This window comes from Cydia fagiglandana, chromosome 1 (genome assembly GCF_963556715.1).
Source record: "Cydia fagiglandana chromosome 1, ilCydFagi1.1, whole genome shotgun sequence".
Lineage (NCBI taxonomy): Eukaryota > Metazoa > Arthropoda > Insecta > Lepidoptera > Tortricidae > Cydia > Cydia fagiglandana.
The window spans coordinates 25,585,309-25,605,243 of NC_085932.1; the positions used below are offsets into that span (position 1 = coordinate 25,585,309).

At 38.1% G+C, this 19,935-nt stretch overlaps 3 protein-coding genes across 4 annotated transcripts; 2 read left to right on the plus strand and 1 right to left on the minus strand.

Annotated features, from left to right (window-relative positions):
• Positions 1-2,154: 2,154 nt before the first annotated feature.
• LOC134667930 (probable ATP-dependent RNA helicase DDX43) lies at positions 2,155-5,911 on the plus strand. Its single transcript, XM_063525354.1, has one exon. It carries the CDS (start codon positions 2,245-2,247, stop codon positions 4,396-4,398), a length of 2,154 nt encoding a protein of 717 aa, XP_063381424.1. The 5' UTR covers positions 2,155-2,244; the 3' UTR covers positions 4,399-5,911.
• Positions 5,912-6,172: 261 nt separating this feature from the next.
• On the minus strand, positions 6,173-12,859 carry LOC134667939 (succinate--CoA ligase [ADP/GDP-forming] subunit alpha, mitochondrial-like). Of its 2 annotated transcripts, none has more exons than XM_063525371.1 (5): positions 12,737-12,859; positions 10,082-10,446; positions 8,476-8,670; positions 7,396-7,575; positions 6,173-6,447 (listed from the first exon to the last, which is right to left on the minus strand). In XM_063525371.1, exons 1-5 carry the CDS (start codon positions 12,771-12,773, stop codon positions 6,232-6,234), a joined length of 993 nt encoding a protein of 330 aa, XP_063381441.1. In that variant the 5' UTR covers positions 12,774-12,859; the 3' UTR covers positions 6,173-6,231. The 2 variants fall into 2 exon arrangements, with proteins under 2 accessions (XP_063381441.1, XP_063381433.1); XM_063525363.1 differs by having other exon boundaries at positions 6,173-6,441; positions 7,381-7,575.
• Positions 12,860-13,081: 222 nt separating this feature from the next.
• Positions 13,082-19,523, plus strand: LOC134667953 (mannose-1-phosphate guanyltransferase beta). The gene is made up of 6 exons (XM_063525385.1): positions 13,082-13,508; positions 13,651-13,893; positions 15,639-15,768; positions 16,065-16,226; positions 17,174-17,338; positions 17,939-19,523. The coding sequence occupies exons 1-6, from the start codon at positions 13,335-13,337 to the stop codon at positions 18,172-18,174; spliced, it is 1,110 nt and encodes a 369-aa protein (XP_063381455.1). The 5' UTR covers positions 13,082-13,334; the 3' UTR covers positions 18,175-19,523.
• The last annotated feature ends 412 nt before the right edge of the window (positions 19,524-19,935 follow it).

Consider the following 19,935-nt stretch of genomic DNA (forward strand, 5'->3'; position numbering starts at 1 on the left):
GCCAGTTGATTAAACAGGAACAGTGTGACATGAATGTGACGTTTGCAAGTGTGACACTGTGTGTGAAAGAAGTGCAATGCAACGCAACACTATAATGCTTTCTAGAGTAGTGTGGGTGTGTTGATCTGTGGGTGTGTGAGTGCGAAACACATGCGAAACCATAGACTTACAATATATAGAGACGGGGTCTCAGCGAGCTGTCACTGTTGCCACTTTTGTTTAGTGTACGATTAACAATTTAACACCACCTTGCTGTAGCCATGTCGATAAAGTCATATCGATAAACTATCGACATTTCTTACAATTTTAATTTTACTTCAAAGGTTTGACGATATCTAAAATGAACAAAAACGCTTTTATTCTTTATTGTGGTTATCATATCACAATTTTATCGTCACGCCCCAGCAGGGAACCAAGGGAAAGTTCAGATATTTAATTAAAATACATAAACACCTACTAAGATATGTGTTCCGCAATAATTGAAATATTTTATTATATTCTAATATATTTATTATTCATTAGCATTTCAATTATGTATATGTTTAACAAAGATATTGAAGCTTCAATTAATTGCTATTTCGTTCCATTGTGTAGCATTTATCGATATATAACATGATTAAAATCGACTTTTCACATCCCTAAAAGAGCACACATACACGTTTTTACGCACACATACACAGCCTGGATGCATCAAAAAAGGCAACACTTGATTTGAAGTTCACCTTGTCAACAGTATGGTTGTCCTTTTTTGACAAATGGCATTTTAAAAGAGCGAGGAGAGAGAAATGATACTAGTTGCTGCGCCGTCAAAGAGAACAGAAAAGGTAGGAGCCTTGTGCGAAACACGAAGCAGAGACAATGTAGAACGGAGTACCTCAAGTCAAGGGCTCCACAGACTACTGCGATTTAAGCGATATCCAGACGGGATGATCAAATCGATCGATTTGATCAGAAATGAAATTGGTGTCAATCTCCAATTAATCACCAATTTTAGATTTATGGTGATATTCGAGCCCTCTAAATAGTAAAAAAGCCCCAGAACGAAAATACATGGAAAATACGTCACAAATTTGTATTCTTGCTTCCGCACCTCATTTTATCGGTAATATCGGTCATTATCGGCGAGACAAATCAGCGTTTGCGTCCACACCTTAGATTTATAATACCTATACACATATATGTAGAGATGACGTCTCAGCGAGCTGTCACTGTTACTACTTTTGTTTAGTGTACGATTAACAATTTAACACCACCTTGTGGCCATGTCGATAAACTATCGACATTTCTTGCAATTTTAATTTTACTTCAAAGGTTTAACGATACCTAAAATGAACAAAAACGCTTTTATTTTTTTATTGTGGTTATCAGATCACAATTTTTCGTCACGCCCCAGCAGGGAACTAAGGGAAAGTTCAGATATTAAATTAAAATATATAAATACCTACCAAAATATGTGTTCCACAATAATTGAATTATTTTATTATAGACGGTCAAGCAAATCTTGTCAGTAGAAAAAGGCGCGAAATTCAAATTTTCTATGAGATGATATCCCTTCGCGCCTACAATTTTCAAATTTGCCGCCTTTTTCTACTGACAAGATCTGCTTGACCAAGTATATATTCTAATATATTTATTATTAATTAGCATTTCAATTATGTTTAACAAAGATATTGAAGCTTCAATTAATAGCTATTTCGTTCCGCTGTGTAGCGTTTATCGATATATAACATGATTAAAATCGACTTTTCACATCCCTAAAAGAGCACACATACACGTTTTTACGCACAATACACAGCCTGGATGCATCAAAAAAGGCAACACTTAGATTTAAAGTTCATCTTGTCAACAGTATGGCTGTCCTTTTTTGACAAACGGCATTTTTAAAAGAGCGAGGAGAGAGAAATGATACTAGTTGCTGCGCCGTCAAAGTGAACAGAAAACGTTGGGGCCTTGGTCCACACGTCCTGATTTGATCGGGCAATTTAATCAGATTGGCGAAAATCGCGATGCGGTACGGTAGTGTGTTGCGGATTTAAAAGCAAACAACAAATTAAAAAAAGTTTAACTGTTCAATTGTCTATGTTCATAACAAATTTCGATCTGAAAATAAAAGCATGTTTTACTTAACATGTTAATGTTAGTAAAACCTTAGTATAATAGACTTGCTAGTCGCGCGTATCTAATAAAACTAATAAGGAGAAATATACGAGTACTCTAAAGGTTTGATATATTTATAAAACCAAAATGGCAGATGATGAATGGCAAGATGAACCGGTTACGGCGATGCCTTCAGCACCCGTAACTTCAGGATACGACAGCCGTCCGAGAGGAGGTGGCAGAGGCAGAGGACGCAGTAACGATTCCAATTGGAGAGCACGTGGCCCTCAGACTAGTAACTACGATGACCGGCGCGACAATAGAGACAGAGATCGTCGGGATGGGGGCGACCGGCGCAACGGAGATCGCCGGAATTTTTCACGACAAGACGAAGGTAACAGAAAAGTAATTTCAGTCCCTTCCTCAAAGATCGGTCGCGTAATCGGTAAGGGTGGGTCTAAAATCAAAGATCTGGAATTTGAATCTGATGCTAAAGTCAAAATCGGAGATACTAGCGGCGACGAAGCTGAAATCACGTTGACGGGTACTGATGAGGCTATCGCAAAGGTTGAGGACATGATTCAAGATCTCGTCAAAGACTATAAGCCTGCTGGATCACGAGATTTGAACACCAGTAACAGCAGTACTCAGTCTGGCGAGTTTTTGAAAAAAAATGAAAATGGTGTGGAAGTTATTGACTGGTCAAAGTTGAATTCGTTTTATGAAGATAGTCAGAAGGAGCGATGGAGCAAGCTACCTCCTATTGTCAAAGATTTCTATAAGGAAGATCCTCAAGTAGCTGCAATGCCGCCTGCTGAAGTTAGTCGCTGGCGTAAAGCAAACCATGATATTCAAGTAAAGAGAACTTTTGATGAAAAACCTGGTTTAAGGCCTATTCCTAATCCAGTTCTGACATTTGAACAAGCATTCCACCAGTACCCTGAGATTCTGGAGGAAATTTATAAGCAGGGCTTTAAACAACCCTCTCCAATTCAAAGCCAGGCTTGGCCAGTTCTACTAAGAGGTGATGATTTAATAGGCATTGCTCAAACCGGTACTGGCAAGACATTAGCTTTCCTTCTGCCAGCTCTAATACATATTGATGGTCAGACTACCCCAAGAGAAGAGAGAGAAGGTCCATCCGTCCTTATATTGGCTCCCACCAGGGAGCTAGCTTTACAGATTGACAAAGAGGCATCCAAGTATCAATACCGAGGCATTAAGTCAGTGTGCTTATATGGAGGGGGAGACCGTAAAGAACAAATCAAAGTAGTGTCCAAAGGTGTAGACATTGTCATTGCTACTCCTGGACGACTGAATGACCTTATAATGGCTAGGCACTTGAACATCATAAACTTTTCGTACATTGTCCTTGATGAGGCTGACAGAATGTTAGACATGGGCTTTGAACCTCAAATCAGAAAATCCTTGTTTGATGTCAGACCTGACCGCCAGACAGTAATGACCTCAGCCACCTGGCCCACAGGTGTGCGGCGCTTAGCAGAGTCCTATATGCAGGACCCTATCCAGGTTAATGTGGGATCACTGGATCTTGCAGCTGTTCACACAGTGACACAAAAAGTTGTATTTGTTGAGGAAGATGACAAAGAGCAATATCTTCTAGATTTCTTAAACAACATGGAGCCTACAGACAAGGTGATTGTTTTCTGTGGCAAGAAGGCAACAGCAAACCACATTTCTACTGAACTGGCAATAAGAAACATTAGTTGCCAAGCTTTGCATGGAGACAGAGACCAGAGTGATCGAGAAGCGGCTTTAGAGGAAATGGTTGATGGGACAGTTAACATTTTAATTGCCACTGATGTTGCTTCCAGAGGAATAGATATCAAGGACCTCACTCACGTTATTAACTTGGATTTTCCGCGTCACATCGAAGAGTACGTGCACAGAGTAGGCAGGACTGGTCGGGCAGGAAAGACAGGCATTTCACTGTCATTGATAGCGAGGAATGATTGGGCACACGCAAGGGAGTTGATAAAAATTCTTGAGGAGGCTAATCAGGAAGTTCCTGATGAATTGGAGCAAATGGCACAGAGGTTTGAAGCCATGAAGTTGCGTCGGGACGCTGAAGGAGGCGGGCGTGGGGGCCGTGGCGGCGGACGTGGTCGCGGAGGTCGTGGAGGAGGTTATGGCGGTGGCGGCCGCGATGGAGGCTACGGGGGTGGCGGCCGCGATGGAGGCTACGGCGGTGGCGGCCGCGATGGAGGCTACGGCGGTGGCGGTCGCGATGGTGGCTACGGGGGTGGCGGTGGATATGGTGGGAGAAGAGACAGATTTTAGTTTCTTTCTCAATTTTTGACTGTTACTGAGGGTCTCAAAAATAATATCTATTCTTACGGCATGTTATGCTTAAGTTTAGAAATTTAAGGGAAAGTAGAGACAAAAATCGATTTAAGTCACAAAATGTTCAGTCTTCCATGCTAGACTACAAAAAAGTTTTAAGAACTCTCAAGATCTACCATCTTAATTTGACTACTTTTTTGAAACATCCAATCTACCCGCTACTATTACTACCCGCCCCTCTTTAATATTACTTAATATACCTAGTAGTATTTGTATTTTTTCCAGACTGAAAATAAGCCAAAGGCTTAAAACATATTCAGTTAAGTATTATATATTGTTTATTTTTGTTTATCTCTTGTTGCGAGTCGATGAAGATGACTGTGATCTGACAGTAGACTGTGAAACAATATGTGTTATAGTTTATAAGGTATACATTGGAATGCAATTCACGGCAAACTAGGGCTGGAAGGTCAACAGAACTTCAAACATGAAAATAACAATACTTAGGCAAAGCTAATATTGGCTATTATATAGGCAAGGAGTGCTTGTGGAGATAGGTATATTTTAGCATCTTAGCTTCTTCAATACAGGTATGGTGACTTATGCACCATTTACTTTCATTTATTTATGTGTTCCTAACATTCTGTATGTGTCTTTAGGTTCTTTGTCACATAAAGACCAAAACAAGCTAGAGGGGAGGATGCTTGGTTGGTTTAGTCTTTATGCGACTAAGAACGCGTAGACACGTTCGAAACGTCTGTACAATTAAAAGTATAAGCGATTGAGGTTGTTATGTTAAAATGTGTGAGCGAAAATTGAAATCAATACTAACTAGGTACTTATTTGATGTATGTGTGTAGGTACCGCATTATTTTTATAATATACAAACAAATAACTTTTCTAATACCCATAGACTAGGAATCCTCTAGACCGAGTTTAGAGCAATTATTTCATGCAACCGATGATGCCAAAAATGCGGGGGTGAGCGAAGTCTCGTGCCGTGATTGGTCCGTTCAAACACACGGACGTCACACAGACACTTTCGACTCGAACATGGAGTAAAATTACCGTGTGCGTTAGAGGGTAGCGCGACTATGCTCGGTCTAGAGGATTCCTAGTCTACGCTAATACCTAATTTGCCGTGAATTGAGAATTGTTACCAATCCTTGTTTATAAGTTTATATAACATTGTCATTAAGAAAGGACCATCTGAATTTATGAGAAAGGTGTATTTCTGAATACCTGTTACTTGATTAAAATAAAAAGCATTTTAGTTTGGTTTATCATGTATATTGTTAACATTACATGTTATGTTTTAATTTAATATCATTACATTAGAACCTGCCTGCCACATAAAGTGAAGCCCAAAAACAGCAATCAATATTCATAAGTTGTCTTAACCACGTAGCGTAGCAAATTGAGAATAGCGTAAATAGGTAACATTAATAACATTCTTATAATACTATGTGCTTTCTAATTTAAGACAACCTCGTGCATACATTTTTCACATTTATGAGATAAAATCTGCCACAGACGCAACAATACACAGATGCTGTTGATAATGTTAAATAATATTTAGTATAGAATGCACCACTTTTGTTAAAATTGTTCTTAAACAAAGCTTTATCTGTACAAATTCATAAATTACAGTTTTGCTCGACGGCAGTCTAATTTTAATGGACATTTAGAGGTAAAACATTAATTAATACTGTCAATAGGCTCGTGACAGCATGCCTTGTAGGCGTTAAATAAATAAGTCATAGAAACAACATTTGAAAACATACATGTATAATTTCTAAAAGTCTATAAAGTGACAATAACCAGAGTTTCTTAGACGATTTCTAATCTCTTCATCTCTTTGAAGAGTTCGGCGCCCATCTTGGCGGGGGAGCGAGTGACGATGACGTTGGCCTTCTCTAGCGCTTTGATCTTGTCCATGGCGCCGCCCTTGCCGCCCGAGATGATGGCGCCGGCGTGACCCATCCTCCGGCCGGGCGGCGCCGTCAGACCCGCGATGAACGACACCACGGGCTTGGCTTTCTGGCCCTGGAATTACAGATTACATGACAGAAACTGGCACGTAACGATGTCAACTTTGTGATTACAAAGTTACAAACTACACCAGTACATACTCAAACAAAAACACACTGTGTTTCAAACGGAAGTTTAAAATTAACGTTGTTATCTACAAACAAACTATTGTGTGTTATAACTAATGAAATACTATGTTGTACTTATTCATCAATACGACGAAATACTTACGACACTACAATGTACAATTCAAACTCTGATACACACTAAAATTTAAATCAAAATTTATGAATCCATGATGACACGAAGTTAGCCACGGAAGCCAATAAATCAATATACTGAGACAGATAAAATTTGTTAGAACTGATGATGGTCGATAAATTCGAGATTGTTTTTACAAGTAAATGTGTTGATTTTGTACAGATGATATAACTTCAGAGATGTAAATGGGATGTGAGATAAGATAAAGTAAACCTTTAGGATTGGGCACCATTGTAGATCCATACCTTTGACTGTCAAGCGACAAAAATAATTAACAACTCAAAATAGAAAATGAGCAGGTTTGTGGGCAAACTCTTAGCTAAGAAATGGTAATGTAAGGTTATTATCATATATTATTATGTCAATGTACTCTTGAGGCGCCATCTGGATATTGATAACGCACTCGTATTTAAAGCGTGTTGCAAAAGTGTATACCCAATGAACGAATTCCATTCATAAAGTACTTTAGCAGCGCTGTGTGTATGGAAATTGTCTTCATTTACGAAAGTTGTTTTCACAGAAACATTATTAATCTACAAGAATATATAAATTAAAGATTTAACTATAACTGTAAATAAGATCATGGTTGCCCTTAAAAAAGTGCGAGGTTACGAATTAATTAAATTGATCTGTTTACTTTTTTCGCAATATCATCTATTGTTTGACCATTTTGTTTGTAACATTAACTTTGGTAATAGTTACCGTGTTGTGCTGAATGAGGTACTCGGAAGCGAGCTCCTCGGCGTTGCCTCCGATCTCTCCGATGAGTATGATGCCCTTGGTCTCCGGGTCGTTGAGGAACACCTCCAGGCAGTCGATGAAGTCGGTGCCGTTGAACGGGTCGCCGCCGATGCCGACGCATAGGGTCTGGCCTAGGCCGGTCTGGAAATAGAAATAGCAACATTTATACAGGGTGTCCCATAAGTGACACGTCACAGTGACACTGGAGGTAGACCAGGTCAAGAGGACCCAAACCAACTTAACATGACCCCAGTAAAAGTGGCACGGTTTTCGATTTATTGCCAAATTAAGGTTTTTCATGAATTTTGACCGTTTTTAACACTAAGCACGTTTATGGATCGTTAGGACTTTGATCATTTGCTTCTCTGAGGTTATTCCATACTTCGTATGTTATTTACTTATGTTAGAAGTTTAGTAGGCCTTTAGGAAATAGTGCCTCCGTGATAAGATTCTGATACAACCCATCTCATATAACTCTCGCGTTTTGTACACATATATTTAATTACACAAACGAGTCTACCGCGATATAATTTCATTGTTTTTACCTTTAATTCCGACGTTTCAGCTGAGTTGTACCAGCTGTGGTCATGGAAAGACTGACGTCCCAACAAATGTAGTGAAATGATTTGTACACCCGTATTTTTACAAGCCTCTACATTTATTTTTAGGGTTCCGTACCCAAAGGGTAAAACGGGACCCTATTACTAAGACTTCGCTGTCCGTCCGTCCGTCTGTCACCAGGCTGTATCTCACGAACCGTGATAGCTAGACAGTTGAAATTTTCACAGATAATGTATTTCTGTTGCCGCTATAACAACAAATAGTAAAAACAGAATAAAATAAAGATTTAAATGGGGCTCCCATACAACAAACGTGATTTTTGACCAAAGTTAAGCAACGTCGGGAGTGGTCAGTACTTGATGGGTGACCGTTTTTTTTTGCTTTTTTTTTGTTTGTTTTTTTGCATTATGGTACGGAACCCTTCGTGCCCGAGTCCGACTCGCACTTGCCCGGTTTTTTGTTACAAAATCTTCTACTTACTTCCGTGGTCTGATGGCAGGCCTCATAGGTAAGGGTGCCGGAACGCGACACGACGCCGATGCAGCCCTTCTTGTGGACGGCGGCGGGCATGATGCCGATCTTGCATTTTTCTGGCGCGATGATGCCGGGGCAGTTGGGTCCGACCAGCCGGGATTTATTTTGCCTGAGCAGCGCGTGTTTCACCCGTACCATGTCCTGGAAATTCCGTGGATCTAGGGTTATTTACTAAGTATGGGAATAGATGATTGATGAGGAATAGGAGATGATGATGACAATTTATTGTATATTAATTAACCATATATAGCTAACCAAGGGGTCAACTAAAGGCTTGGCCACACACAGAGCGCGACGCAGCGCCGCGTCCGCGCCGTGTGATGCCGACGCGAAGCCTGGTCAAACAGGGCGCGCGCCGATCGCGCCGGCCTCACGCTCTCAACACGCCCTCAAGGCGCGCGTGAACGCGGCGCGGCCGCGCGGGAACGCGGCGCACCGCTCGCTGCCTAACGTCCGATCCTACTGATGTGACCTTGCGCGACGCGGCGGGCCGCCGCGTTCGCTCGGCGCAGCGCTGCGCACGCGCCGCGCGGACGCAAGGGGCCGCGCGGCGCGGGGCGCGACAGAAGCGGGGCGTGATACCGGCGGGACGCAGTCTGTTTGACGTCGGTAACCTGTTAGCATGTGCCGCGGTCGCGCGGCGTGGACGCGGCGCTGCGTCGCGCTCTGTATGTGGCCAAGCCTTAACTTTCCATTTATACAGAAGAAGAAATTTTTAAATTAAAGGAAACTTATTATAAGAATTAGGAAAAAATAAAACCGATTCCATAAAAAAATTAAAATGCTGCAAACTCTAGTAATAAAAAACGAAGGAGCATAGCTGTGGTTAATTGCGTGAAAATATTTTCTATAATGTGAATATCCAGAGAGCAGAATGGGGAAGAGACCTTTGAACTGCCTGACTATTGTAAACCTTATCACAAGGATATAAGGTCTACTATTGGTCGATTAAGTAAGATTCAGTACGATGTTTTTATCACATACGCGAAGAAAAAAATTGTCTTTATCTGGTGATGTAGATACCTACCTAGGTAGTAAACAAGAGTGATGCAATATCTTTTACTAGCGAACATCGCAGATTTTGCAAGCGTTAATAATGAAGTCATACAGATATTACAGATTCACTACAAGCTATTAATACCTAATTTTCCTTTTTTTTCGTGTGAATTGAATGATGAATTGAAAGACACATGATTATTTATAACAGAGACTGGGTAGAATGATTCAAAGAAAATCCTAATTAGGTATATTCAAAATGTGAATGTTAGTCTGCATGACTACATAATAATAGTAATAGGTTAACAACTTAGAATAAGGCATTTATGATAATTTTTATTTTTTGTGGGTGCCATTTAGTAAGGGATGCAATATTTAATACCTATGTAACTCGTAAGTACACCTCCCCTTATGGAGGTGTGAGGGCAGTTGAATGACTAAACTTATAATGCGAATAAAGTCGTCAGAGTGGTCATGTAATGAATAAATAAAGACAAAAATTCAATAAGTCTGTCCCAGATGTTTGTCACCACCACCCTACGTTGGATAAACTTACATGCTGTGGAACACCCTCTGTGATGCACACAATGAGCGGCATCTCAGCTTCAATGGCCTCCAGAATACCCGCGGCTGCCGCCGGCGGGGGAATAAACAACACGGTCGCCTCCGCCCCCGTTGCCTCCTTTGCTTCCCTCACGGTCTTAAACACTGGCTTTCCAAGATGTTCTGTACCCGCCTTCTTTGGCGATACACCACCGACAACCTTTGTGCCATAGTCGAGTGCTTGCTGGCTGTGGAAAGTGCCTTGCTTGCCAGTGAAACCTTGTACTATTAATTTTGTTTCGGATGTCAATTTGAGGTTTTTTCGTGTTTCATGGTATGGGGTCGAATAAAATCTTACGTTACCTAGTTTTACACCATCTGTAAATAAAAAGTTAACACATAAGAACATAACAAATGAAGTCTGATATGTTTTAATGAATGTAAGTTGAAATTAAATAGGCCTTGTTTAGCAAGCTTTTATTTAGTTTCTGACCATTGTCTGTCTGTCTGTCTGTAATCAAATCTTGCAAGTTGAATTTGATCCACTTCCCGGTTTCCGATTGAACTGTAATTTTGCATGCATGAATAAATCGGATGACAATGCAATATTATGGTACCATCGAGCTGATCTCATGATGAAGACAGGAGGTGGCCATAGGAACTCTGTGATGAAACAACGCAACCTAATTGTGTTAGGGGTTTTTAGAATTGTCTCGATGAGTATTAGTTGTCTGTCGTAAGAAAAGTGCAGTCAGTGATAAAAGCTTGTACCAAAAATGAAATTTATGCCAAAATGTTTATTCTGTTAAAGTATAAAACATGCTCAATAAATAGACATTTTTCAAGTTTAACAACCTACATGATTTTTCATTAAATTCAGTTAGAAGTTATTTTTTGACAAAAAACATAGGTAAATAAGCCCTACAACCCTGTTAAACCTCACACCTGAACACAGGGTGCAGCAGTGTTGTACCCTATACAACCATTGCATCATTTAAGTAATGGTTTTTAGTCTTTAAAATACTTAAAATAATTTATTTAAATAATTTTTTTAAATAATTTATTTATTCTATATCTATTTGATGTTTGTTGCTTCAATTTGAATTAAAATGTACAGAACCAAGATGTCAGGATAATGCACAACACAAAAGAATCATAAATCAATATAATTACTTGAACAATTACAGCAATCTGAATCACTTATTTTTGTTCCATTGTAATTTAGCATGGGTAGTTCAACCACTTTACACAAAACCTTAACAAATTATACACCTAAACCATTCTCAAGAATCACTGTAATCATAAGTAAAAACCGCACAAAAATCCGTTCAGTGGTTTTTAAGTTTTCCGCGAACATACATAATGATACACAGACAGACGCGGTAGGGGACTTTGTTTTATAATACCTTTACCTAACTTTCCATTTATCATAAATTATACCGGGTGTGGCCTGTAACACGAGCTAATAATTAAAACATGGATTGTACTCCTCAAACGGTGACACTTTTGTTCAACAACTTTTAAAAATTATGAAGTATTTAGACTTCCTATTTTTCATACAAAATAAATATTATCTTCAATGGACGCCATCGCCATGCCATATCATTTGTGAGTGACGTTGCTTGTCATGCTTTAAACATAACAAAATTTGCAATACATTGCGTCTTAGAATAAACTTTAGAGTGTATTAAAAATTAAACCACAAGCTATTTTTAAAAGTTGCTGAACAAATGTTGGTCGGTATGAGGAGTACAGGCTACAGTTCAATTTTTTGCTCGTATTGCAGGCCACACCCGGTATAAAGCTTGGCACAACACAACATGAAAAGGATTTTTGTTTTAACATTTTTAACTACTGCAAGCAACATGATTTGATAATATTCTATTAATTAATAATTATGTCTCTAGATCTTAAAACCACTTTATATTTAAGACAAATTTAGTTTCCTAATCATAGTTTTAACATCATACTGGTGTTATCAGTAGTCATAATCATGCGGAGAAGCATTCAAATTCCATAGTATCACAGTTAAATTTAGTAAAAAAAAAACAGTCCTTTCTGCACAAAACATTACTGCAACTAACTAGTCTAAATCTACTATCACCTCTAAATTGTTTCATACAATTGAAACAGTAGCTAGTACATTGACCAGAGTCAAAGGCCGGATGTATCAGTTTATATACAATTTACTAACAAAACTTCTGATAACACTTGATGGATTGTTTGATTGATCAAAGGTCAAGTATTGATTGACATGCCCAATCTGTGTATTAGGGCATATAATTCGCGAATTATGTACCAGCTTAAAAAGTGTCTCATTGAACCAATTAGCATAATGAATAAACTACGAATAGACAAGATATTTATAGATGAAGGTCTCGGCGATCATAACTAGGGTTGTACTTGATGAAAACGACATTGATCGGCGGACTCTCGTTGATTGTAAATTGTAATTAGAGTACGAGATATATGGTATAATCCGCTTCAATCTATCCCAGTATGTTATGAAATAGGTGTTAATATCATTGGAAGGTTAACATATTCACCGTTGTAGTGAACGGAACGTTAACTATCACGTCACACGCGTCATCGCTACGAGAACCCTATGCCAGTACTTGACCCGTAGATAAAGATAAATCTAATTATGTTGCATAGTTGTGTTAATTACCTCTAAAACGAGAGAAAATCCGAACGGAGACAGCCATCGTGAAGGAGAATTCTGAGGCGGAGGAGACACGGCCAAGATGTTTTTTGACACTGACAGATAATGACGATTACGTAATAGACGCATTCAGTTTATTTCATTGTTATTGATTTGGGAAAAAACAGTAAAAAGCAAGCTAGTATTTGAATTTAAAAAGACATGAATATTAAAATATAAAAACTGTAATTTCTGCAAAGATGTATTTCATAAGAGCGCTACTCAATTATCAAACATCTTTGTATTAATATTGAACGCATTTCTTGTTCGAGTTATTGAAAAAACCGCCGGACTAGCCAGTATTCATTGTAGGTTGACTTTTTGTATGACGTGTAAATTAGTCAGTGTATGTGTATTGCAAAAAGCAAACTAGAAAAATAAAGAAACCAATCCAATAGGAAACAATTTCGTGGAATTGGAATTCATAACATTAAAGAATTGGCAATTGTGTACCTATTTTTGTGACATATACCTATTTGTTTGTTGTGTAATTAATACAATACAATAAATTGTAAAAGTGGTAATTAATCCGGTGGATAAGTAGGTTTCCTTATTTTATAGAAAAATGTGCGGCACCGACAAAAAACTAGGTGAAATGAGGGCTTTAATCCTAGTTGGTGGTTACGGGACTCGTTTGAGACCTTTGACTTTAAGTAGGCCAAAGCCACTGGTCGAGTTTGCAAACAAACCAATTCTATTGCATCAAATAGAAGCTTTAGTGGAGGCTGGTGTAACACAGGTAACAACATAATAAATGTATGATCCAAATTCAATAGATCTATTAAAAAAAAATCTTCTTCAGTTAACAATAGAATGTATGTAAGACCTGAAATGCTTCTGAATTTGTAATTTTTATTTATAAAGATTCTTACTTTTTACAGGTCATTTTAGCTGTGTCATACAGAGCAGAAGATATGGAAAAAGAGTTAACAGAGAAGGTGGCCAAACTAGGTGTGTCCCTAACATTTTCCCATGAAGTGGAACCTCTTGGCACAGCGGGGCCTTTAGCCTTGGCAAAACCTCTGTTGAGCAAAAGTTCCGAGCCATTCTTTGTTCTCAATTCTGACATCATTTGCGACTTTCCATTCAAAGAACTTTACAAGTTTCACAAATCACATGGAAAGGTAATTACTACACATTTCAATTTTAATTTTTAAAATGTAGTAAAATTTTATTTTTGATGAGGATCTCTACTCCAACATAGTCTATAGGTACATGCAAAGAAAATGAAAATTGAATAAACTCTTTCCACCTCTTATTTAACTCTTTTAAATAGTTGGGGTATCCAAATCCAAATGTTATTTAACACTCGCAACCGGGTAAAAAACGGCGCACTACCCCAGAAACCGGTCGTCTATATCTGCGTACAAAACAACCCGCTGGGCGGGTTGTCTGGCATCTGAGCAAACATTACGAGTGCCTACCAGGCGGGTTCTCGGTAGTCAAAGTGTTAAGTCCGCTTTCTACAGTTTAATACATCTTATGGAGATCTAACTATACATAGTTTATCCTTTAGTGTCGAAGGTAATGAAGATGATTGATGTGGATTGTGGAAGTATAATGAATAGATAAAACTGAAATGATTATAGTAATTAAAAGTTGACTATCTTAATAAGCTCAATAATAATTATCTTCAAGATTTGCTTTGCAATATGGCTGTGTATTGCTAGTTAATACCATTTAATGACTTTACTGATAACAACACTATTATGACCTAGATGTAGAGTGAAGGAAACTTACAGGGTGGTAAAAATTAAAGCAATTTTGATATAGATTTGGATACATACAAAAAAAAAAATCCGGGCTTTAATTTCCTATAAGTAATAGCCATACAGTGGCGGATTTGCCCTAATACCCTTGGGCCTGGGCATAGGGCGGCAAAAACATAGGGGTGGCAAATTGTGCCAATAAATTTGCTGATAATAACAAGAAATAACTTAAAATGTAGTCAATATGATGGGTGCTGCAAAAGGGGCGGCTATAGGGTCTGGGGCCTAGACTGGTGGCAAATCCGCCACTGTAGCCATACATAGAGTTAGACCCTGGTTCTATTTCATACTTGCTGGCAAGATCTCAAGATGTATGTACATTAACATAATTAGCTGGCCAATTGTAAACCTTATCATGTTGCAATAAGACTTATGAATAATGATCTGTTACTTTGTCCGTGATAGTGATAATACTATTGTCTACTTTCTATGTTGCAATGTAGACTTGTGAACATGGGTATTATTCATTTTGTAAAGTGATATATGTATGACATTATTTATTCTGTAGCTGTGCTAATATATTCATTTACATTTGTATGAATATGAACACTTGAGTAAACAGGTTGAATATGATATAGGTTTACATCATTAGAAAAATATTTTTAATAGCATAATATTGCATTGATGTTATCCATATTTTTTATTAACATCAATTCATAAGGGACTAAAAAGGTGCCCCTACCAATAAGCATTCATTGCATGAGTAGGTTTTTTGTATCTGTGGACCAGAGGCCCACTTTACTTCGCAAATATTTGTTTTATAAGTTACAACTTTTTGAGAAATAGGCTTGAAATCAGAGTTACTGAATTCCATGACCTCTAAATGGGTCCCAAGTATTCTATAGTATTAGTGTGTACTAGCGATCCACCCCTGTTTCGCATGGGTTAACAATATACACCTAAACCTTATTGATAGGTGAAAACCGTATAAAAATTAAAAACACGTACAGTAGTTTTTGAGTTTATTGCGAACATACAAACACACAAACAGACAGACGCAGCATGGGGGACTTTGTTATATAAGCTGTAGTGATAATTGTTACTTGAATACAGTAATTGTAAATGTCTAATCTATATAATGACGCTCTTGTTTATTTCAGGAGGGAACAATTGTAGTTACAAAGGTAGAGGAGCCATCAAAATATGGAGTTGTTGTATATAAAGAGGATGGACAGATTGAGAGTTTTGTGGAGAAGCCCCAGGAATTCATTTCCAATAAAATTAATGCTGGTAAATATATCTTTTACAAGCTTTTTTTTTAATATTTATTATTTATTATCAATGGATTCATAAAAGCAGGTGATAAGGATCACATCCATAGGTACAAAATTGTGGTTGCACTCCAAGATGTACATACTCGGTTACAATTTAAGAAACTAAAACCTTTCAAACAAATCAGGGTTTTATTTAACCATGCACAAAGTGGACTTTGCAAGTGAATATAAAATTAAACGCTAAATTAACAAAAATTTCTTTGAATACATTTTTCTTTACATAATTTTAAGTTGTGTTATTTATTTTTTCAGGCATGTACATTCTAAGCCCATCAGTCCTAAACAGAATAGAGTTGCGCCCCATGTCAATAGAGAAGGAAGTGTTTCCATTCATGTCGAAAGATGGGCAGCTGTTGGCTATGGAGCTGCAAGGCTTCTGGATGGACGTGGGGCAGCCGAAGGACTTCCTCACCGGTAAGCACAAAAGTTGGCTCAATATGTCTGCAGGAATTCCGCACACTAACGTATTTTTCCGTAGATGGATTTGGTCGCATGGACATAACACATAAACATAAAATATATGTAATTTAGGGAAAGGGTTGATATAATTATTGGATGATTGCCAACATAACATCGATAAAATATTGCGTACAGGACTGTAACTACGTACTCTTATTATGAGCGTAATTAAAATGTGGCACTTATTTTTTACTGTTCTTTTACCGTGCAGCTGTTTAAATAGCAAAAACTTGGAAAATTCAAAATTAGACCTTATGACATAGCAATAAAGTTTATTAATGATCCGTCAACTATGTCACTGAGGTAGGTAGTTTAACAAGCTACATAATTAAAATTCATTTGAACTGGTCTACAGGCGAACCAATGAGTGGATTTACCTATTCATACTATCAAATATAGATCGGCTATATCAACACAAACCTTCAAGAAATCTGACGATTTTTTCGATATTTTCGATGTTACACTTAATATTATGACATTACCGTTCTAATTTCAACGGAATTTTTAACAAGTCTTTCTTTTTAGGGTTCCGTACCCAAAGGGTTATAAACGGGACCCTATTACTAAGACCCCGCTGTCCGTCCGTCTGTCTCTGTCTGTCACCAGGCTGTATCTCACGAACCGTGATAGCTACTTCTGTTGCCGCTATAACAACAAATACTAAAAACGGAATGTAATAAATGTAATAATCTAATAATTATTTAAGTGTGGTTCCCATACAACAAACGTGATTGTTTTGCTGTTTTTTGCGTAATGGTACGGAACCCTTTGTGCGCGAGTCCGACTCGCACTTGGTCGGTTTTTTGTTAAGACGTAAGTACGTCATCATAAGTATGTATCATAATGACATATGCAGCTTTTGCTGCTAATCACTACCATAAACTACCTAATATTTTTTTCAGGAATGTGCCTTTACCTGAACAGCTTACGTCAAAAGGACTCGAACAAGTTGTACGACGGTCCGGGCGTGGTCGGCAACGTGCTGATCGACCCGACGGCGACCATCGGCAAGGGCTGCCGGATCGGGCCCAACGTCACCATCGGCCCTGGGGTCGTCATCGAGGATGGTGAGATTCAATTATTATCAATATTATCATAGTTATTAAAAGCCAAACGTCTACTGATAGTAATATCCTCCTAAGGCCCAAGGTACTACCTATAGTACTTATTCAGTTCAATGAAAGGACCCCGCAGCAAACATAGGGAAAAAGTGGTTTCAGTTAAATCTCACGAAATTTTAGTATGATGTTAATTTGTCTCTCCTGATTATTTTTTTGTATGGGCACAAATCTCTCAGAAGTATACTTCGTGACTTCGTGTTTCGCGGTAAGCCATCGGAGCTGGCGCAGGATTTGAGCTGATCTGTCACCTTTTTCTGAGCATAGACTAGGAATCCTCTAGACCGAGTTTAGAGCAATTATTTCATGCAACCCATGATTCCAAAAATGCGAGGGTGCGCGGGATGTGGTGAGCGAAGTCCCGTGCCGTGATTGGTCCGTTCAAAGACACGGACGTCACACAAAGACACTTTCGACTCGAACATGGAGTAAAATTACCGTATGCGTGGCAGAGGGGGTAGCGCGACTATGATAAGTCTGGTGGATGTTTTGTCTGTGTTTCTGAGGTACAGTCCGTAGACTGCTAAGATTAAATTCCATTTTTTCCAGGTGCATGCATAAAGCGCAGCACGGTCCTCCGCGGCGCCTGCGTGCGGCAGCACGCGTGGCTCGACAGCTGCATAATCGGCTGGCGCTCCGTCGTCGGCCGCTGGGTCCGCATGGAAAACTGCACCGTACTTGGCGAAGACGTCATAGTCAAGGACGAGCTTTACGTCAACGGCGGACAAGTGTTGCCACATAAAAGCATCGCGTTGTCTGTGCCCGAGCCACAGATTATAATGTAAGGGGCGTGTATGTAAGAGCTGCGATTTTTTTTTACATTCGATGGGTTGGGCTAGTTACGTACATCTATCCATTGACCATTCTGCTATCTTGCTGCTAAGACGGATCCTGCTTAGAAGAAAATATTCTGAAAAAGGATAGATGTTATGACTGTGCTTGCATGGTGATTTGGAAAATACTTTAGAATCGAGGAAATCTTGCCTAGACTGGTCTAAAACATTTAATTTCTCCAGCTGCTGCATATCTGAGGTCCAAATATATGATAATTCATTAATTTTGTTAATCTATTTATAATTATTTCGCAGTTCTTACATACGTGGATAAGAGGATATTAATTTAGACTCAAAATGCGAATCGATATATTATATAATATGCTTTTACAATTATTTAGACATACTGTATTTATTTTTTCATTAGAGATATAACTTGCACAATATGGCAATAAGGAAGTTGACCGCAAGAGAGATTTATAATTGATTTATTTTTAATTTTATTGTAATTTAATGAATTGTAGAGAACTCGTTTCTTAATAAGATGCATTGTCATACTCATATATTTTCATACACCATTCATTTATTTTGTATTTATAAATATGATACTTTTATTTTGTTTTTAATATACCTATATCTTGTTCCAATTTAGCTATAGAAGTATACTTAATTTTAGCTAGCTTTTTAGATTGCCAAGTAAATTGAGCTAATCTTTGATAAATGTTATTTTAAGTACAGGTAGTTATCTCTTTTATTTAAGAGCAATGGCAGTACGTACCATTTTTAAACAACCCTGTTATTGTTCATCTAATTTTGATCATACATTTTACTCTGCAATAGCCAATAATTAACCAAACTATGTTACGGAAACAGATGAATAAAACCAGCGATAACTGCTACGGGTTAATTTTGCGTATAATTAATATTAATATAACGAACTTGAGACATTCCGTTGTATATTTTTTTGCGCTGTTATTTTGTACTTTATTCTTATCAGTTGTAGAAATGTACAGATTACGAAAAAGACGGGCCCCTAAGTTTGATAGCTTAAGTAGATGGTGCTATAATTTGTAGTATCCGGTTAGCCATCTTTTGACAACCAGAGTTACCGCATAATGTATGGAGCCGTACAGAGCCATCTACATCAGCTGTCAAATTCAAAGCACGATTTTTTTACTTTACTATTTACATCTCTTCTACAATTAATAAATCTTTTTTCTAAAGTACAAACTAAATTGAAAATAGAATTTTTCTTGTACCTATACGATAATGGCAATAAACTGCCGTTTTACACCAAAATTAGATGTAATTACTTCTAAGTAAAATAAGAAAAGTAAATAAATATATCATTTGAACAGAAAGCCTTGGCATTTGCTTTCTTTTTATTTTTATTACCTATTCTGTTTTTTTATACAGTAGGGAGTATTACTGCAATGTTCTGCCGCCAGAGTGCAGCACTAATTTGTTTAGTAAATCATAGAGACATTGATGCACCAAGGCGGTTTGTTTACAGGTGGCCTACCGCAAAACGCGAAAATCGTAATTTCTTTATTTGCCTCTATCGATCGAATAAGCAAGAGTAATAGAGAGGCAGAAACCGAACTTTCGATTGTCGTGTTTCACGGTACCTAGGCCATGTGATTGACCTAGTGACGCATTGATAATGTCAATGGGGTTTGTTGACGGTATGTGCTAGTGGTGCCACCTACGCAGAGCTTTGCCTAATATTCCCTATTAAATTTGTTTTTTTTTTTGATAACGGTATAAAACAAG